Source organism: Musa acuminata, chromosome BXJ2-7 (assembly GCF_036884655.1).
Source record: "Musa acuminata AAA Group cultivar baxijiao chromosome BXJ2-7, Cavendish_Baxijiao_AAA, whole genome shotgun sequence".
Lineage (NCBI taxonomy): Eukaryota > Viridiplantae > Streptophyta > Magnoliopsida > Zingiberales > Musaceae > Musa > Musa acuminata.
Genome location: NC_088344.1, coordinates 37,028,001 through 37,033,292, shown reverse-complemented (window position 1 = coordinate 37,033,292; position 5,292 = coordinate 37,028,001). Strand labels below are relative to the sequence as shown.

General features: G+C 42.6%; 1 protein-coding gene across 1 annotated transcript; it reads left to right on the top strand.

Moving 5' to 3' along the window:
* Window positions 1-564: 564 nt before the first annotated feature.
* On the top strand, window positions 565-3,224 carry LOC135617941 (protein BZR1 homolog 1-like). The gene is made up of 2 exons (XM_065118765.1): window positions 565-1,141; window positions 2,271-3,224. Exons 1-2 carry the CDS (start codon window positions 923-925, stop codon window positions 2,982-2,984), a joined length of 933 nt encoding a protein of 310 aa, XP_064974837.1. The 5' UTR covers window positions 565-922; the 3' UTR covers window positions 2,985-3,224.
* The last annotated feature ends 2,068 nt before the right edge of the window (window positions 3,225-5,292 follow it).

Here is a 5,292-nt window from a genome sequence, read left to right as displayed (position 1 = left end):
TACCTTACCTGTGCCATCATCAACTTTGATGGCAACTGGATTGAACTGGGATTCTCCAAATGTGGGGGTTGCCCTGCCCATTTCTAGTGTGCAAATTGCCCTAATGAAGTGCATCCAATCATTGAGAGAGGAGGAGGACCCATTGTGCATCATCATCACCACCATGCATTCCTTCTTTGCAATCACTACCGCTCACAGTTTGACTTGCCAAGTTGCTTAGTCTACTCCATCAATCCTCTTTGAGCTTTATTTTACTTTCCAGTTTCAGGAACAGGAAATGACGCAGGAGATACCAGCTCACCGTCTTGGTACAGTGACTGTGCCCCCCTCCGCAGCTAATCACCTCTTACTTTTGGTCTCTTCTTCGCCGAGATAAATCACTGGGTCAAACCAAGCACTAGTGACCATTCAAAGTGACCATGCGTGGTAAGCAAGAGTAGAACAAAGACACCATCGATGACCGGAAAACCAGTGAGGTTTGGGAGTCGTAAATGGCATCAGTGAAACAGAGATGACAGGTTTGTCAATTCCTGCTCCTGTCCCGCTTCATTACTCCGCACCCGCCCACCTGAAAAGAAGAGAGGCGAGTGATGAGGACAGGGGGGGCTCTCTGTCACAAGGGGAATCTGACCAATCTACTTGCAATAAAGAAAAGCGTACTCTCCTCGTGAGCAATCTCAGACTGCTCTGTCCAAAAGAGAGAGAGAGAGAGAAGAGAGAAGAGAGAGAGAAAGAGAAGAGAACAAATTTCGCCTCTTTTTCTCCCTTCGTTACGCGACATCAGCCGATTAACCCAAATCTCTTTCCGCTGCGAAGCAAAAGTGGGATCTTGAGTGATAATATAGGGGCAAAGTAGCGGAACCAGAGAGACCAAGAGGAAAAGATCGAGTTTTGAGGAGGGGGCGGAGGAGAGGTGGGAAGCATGACGTCGGGAGGAGGGCGGCAGCCGACGTGGAAAGAGAGGGAGAACAACAAGCGGAGGGAGCGGCGGCGTCGGGCGATCGCCGCGAAGATCTTCACCGGGCTTCGGGCGATGGGGAACTACAAGCTCCCGAAGCACTGCGACAACAACGAGGTCCTCAAGGCCCTCTGCCGCGAGGCCGGCTGGATCGTCGAGGAGGACGGCACCACCTACCGAAAGGTCTCGCCTTTCTCTTCTCTCCCTCTTCATCTTTGCAACTGTTCTCCATTTTTGCCTCATAATATCTTTCGTTTTGGAGAGATCGGAGGTGGCTGCACCAAGTTGTGATTTTGATGATAGATCTCCTGTTGTTTTGATGATAGATCTTTATCTTTCGGATCCTTTTCACTATTTTGCTGCTTTTATTGGATCATTGCTAGCTTTCTTTTGAGATAAAAGTACCGTCCTTCAAAGTTTTTTGGGTTCTACTGTTGATGATTTTGGTATGAGATCTGAGTATTTTGTTTATGCTAATTGATCCAATTTTTTTTTTTTTTTATTAACTTGCAGTCTTCTTCTGTTCCAGTAGATGATAGATCCTTCAGCTGTATTCCCCTTCTGTATGTCTGCTTGATGTGGACGACCAAATGGACTGTTTCAAGCAATAAAATCTTAGGTTATTTGACCTCCTCCTCTGTCTTTCACTCTTTCGACTTAGATTCCATGCGCTTGTTCTAACACAACTTCGTGTCTTTGGTTAGTCTTTCTCATGTGTATGGTCCTGTTGTCTTGATGATTTGTTGCCCCTTCAATACTGTGATCCTTACTTTTGTTCTGTTCTATCCTTGAAAGCTTCATCTTCTTTTTCTATTAAAGGATAAAGATCCACTTTGGCGTCTGTTTTTCTTTAGATTGAGTTAATTTACATGCAATCTTATCTGCATTCTGGCATTTTATCCAAGATTGCTCTCAACTCATGTCCTTATATTGTTGCTTTCCTCTTGATCCATTTCATGTGAATTACTCAGTTTGAAGTTGGTTTCTGCTGCTTCTCATTCCCTCATCCCCTTTCAAGGGGGAAATCGGTGTAAACATTCTCCTACTTGCATGAATCTGCAATGGATGATTAAGTTATTATCTAACTGTTAGTTGATTAGTTCGGAATAAAAAGTAGAAGATGATTGGGTATTCACTATCCGAAAACCACCAATTTTGATACCGATAATTTCTTCTTGAAGCTCTCTTCTTTTAGCATTATAATGCATTAATCGAAAACCACCAATTTCGATACCGATAATTTCTTCTTGAAGCTCTCTTCTTTTAGCATTATAATGCATTAATACTACATTGGTGATTGAATTATTGACAGGGTTGCAAGCCTCCCCCACCACCTCCGGAATCTGCCATGGGAGGGCCATCTGCAGGCATAAGCCCATGCCCCTCGTCCCACCAACTGAGCCCACTCTCCTCGGCATTCACCAGTCCTGTCCCTTCCTACCATGCAAGTCCGTCGTCGTCGTCTTTTCCAAGCCCCAGCCGTCTTGATAACGCCAACAACCCCAGCATGAACCCTTCTTGCCTCCTCCCCTTCCTCCGAAACCTCACCACCCTTCCCCCGCTTCGCATCTCTAACAGTGCCCCTGTGACCCCACCCCTGTCATCGCCTACTGCTTCCAGCCCACCAAAGATCAAGGCTCCAGACTGGGATCAGAATTCGTTCCGCCACACTCTATTTGCAGCATCTGCCCCTGCTAGCCCCACCAGAGGCCGCCACCATGCGCATCCTGCAACAATACCTGAATGCGACGAGTCTGATGCTTCAACTGTTGATTCTGGCCGGTGGGTCAATTTCCAGATGACAGCGCCAGGGTCCCCAACTTTCAACCTTGTCAACCCTGTTGCTGCAATGCCGGTGACCGCAGCAGGTGCCATAGGAGGAGGAGTGCCTGAGAAGGGCCGAGGAGGCATGGAGTTTGACTTCGAGAGTGGGAGGGTGAAGCCATGGGAGGGAGAGAGGATTCATGATGTTGGAGTGGATGATCTTGAACTCACTTTGGGAGTCGGGAGCACAACATCAAAGTGAAAGATATCGAGCCCTCGTTACTTCATGAATTGCTTTGCCAATTTGATTTGATGCTCAGGTCTTCGCTGTCCAACTCTCGTCATTCTGTGGTTTGGTTCTGTTGCCCTCACCTTTTTGTTTTGGCGTTCAGTAACCTGTTTGTGCATGCATTACAGATTCTTTCATTACCTTTGGGGTAGGCTAAATTGTTATGTGACTGCTAGTTTGATGGCAATTTCTCATCAGTATATTTTAGGGCCACAGTGGAATCTACTATTGCTTGCTAAGTGAATTCTAACATCTTGCAAGAAGTTGCCACTTCTGGTCCCTGATCATTTAATCCCGACCAGGATGTTTAAGTATGTTTACTTGAAGCGATACTGCAAGTTTTGTTGTATATAGGTGTTAAATTATTTTTGGATTGCCAGGTAGAGAAGCAGAAAAAAATTCATGTGGAATGATCTCATCCATTACACTAAAATTATTCTTATTCTTGGTGGACACATCTCATTAAATACTCGATGATGAACTCTTAATTATGTCGGTATGACACTTCTTTGCAAGCTGTTTTCAGCTCAGTTCGATCTGGTTGATCATGCATCTAGCTTGGAAGTAGTCAAATGCATTAAAATGTGAGGGTGGATCATCCTTATTCTAATTTAAGCAGCTCTATGAAGATCTTTAGAAAATAGAAACAGGTGAGTTGTGAGGATTCTTTGCTGTGTATCAATTTTATTATGTCTGCATGTATTTTTCCTTTGTGGCATTACAAGTCAGATGATTTTTTCATTCATTTTACAGTTGTGGAATTATTTCTGCTCTGCCTCTGACCACAATCTTTTTGCAATTTTGTAAACCTGGAAACTTCAATGGGATACTTCCATCAACAACACTGATACATGTTGAACTACCATTCATTTCTTGTTTTCATATAGAAATTAAATCTACCCAGCTTGATTACAATCTTTGCAAGCTGGTTTTTGGAAACCTGTTTGAATCTTTGCAAGTGTTAATTGGAGCTCAGGATGCAATAATTACTTTGTGGTTCTAAACCAAACATGAAACCAGCTTGGTACAAAGAATGTCTTGTTGGGTCCAAAGGCACAGCATGAGGGCTCCTCTCCATGTGATGTGTATTGAGGTATGGTATGTATAGCTGCTGGCCTTCACCACATTGTGCTGCTGTCTACCAAACACTGCAGAAGCATAATTGAAGACCCACATCAATTTTGAAAGGCATGGCTATGGCTGGAGATTTAGCAATGGAGGTTGAAGGCATGACATTTGCATTTCAATCTGAGTTCTGAATTGGTGGTTGCACTTCATCAGCATGTAGATCAATCTGTTGTCGCCTTGAAATATCCAATCAAATTTGATATGAAAGCATAATAAGAAGAATGAAAAAGCTTAATATCTAGTGAGATGGGCACATAAATTGTTATAGGACTGCTCTAGCATTTTTTGTACCACAAGAATTGAAAGTTAAACCCTTGCCAATCTACTTGAGTTTATCTTTTTGAGTAACAATGAATTAATAATCCCTCTATGCGGAAAAAGTGGTAGCTATCAAATGAATTTAAACCGTGAGTTTATCCACGCTTGAAGTATTCGTTCTACTCGCGTAATTCTCCATCTACGTGGAAAAAGTGGTAGCTATCAAATGAATTTAAACCGTTAGTTTATCCACGCTTGAAGTATTCGTTCTACTCGCGTAATTCTCCTTCTACGTGGAAAAAGTGGTAGCTATCAAATGAATTTAAACCATGAGTTTATCCACGCTTGAAGTATTCGTTCTACTTGCGTAATTCTTATAAGTCAATTTAAGTCTTTATATATTTATACGAACGTAAGTTTTGTGTAAAAATATTTTTTATCCTAGTGATTTACAAACTGTTCGACATAAATTTGGCAGAGAATTCTGCATCCAATTTTAAGCCTTATTTTGGTACAAACCCACTTGATCATTAGCAGAACTTTTTGGTTTACAACACCTGTATTGACCACCATTTCTAAAGCAAACCTCACCAGTGGATTGCACAGCACCAGAGTGTTTGATATGTCATATAAGTAGCAGAGAGGTTGATGATAACAAAGAATAAGTGTATGTAGCTGCACTTGTAACAATCTTCTCCACATCAAATAACACAAACAAATGACAGCTTTGAATGGGTGTGCATAAAGGCTCTGAAATAGAGGAGATTAGATGGCCACGTTTTGCTCTTCCAAGGCTATATTAGCTGTCCACTGTCCTCTTAATCCCAAGTCTTAATGATTAAGTAGGGAATCCATCACCACTCCATTAGTTTATCTGTTCCTGTTGCCATCATAA

Excerpts from the sequence above, each read along its gene's own strand:
- LOC135617941 (XM_065118765.1), top strand. The coding sequence starts at position 923 with ATGACGTCGGGAGGAGGGCGGCAGCCGACGTGGAAAGAGAGGGAGAAC. Across the intron at positions 1,142-2,270 it reads ACGGCACCACCTACCGAAAG|GGTTGCAAGCCTCCCCCACC; the intron begins GTCTCGCCTTTC and ends AATTATTGACAG.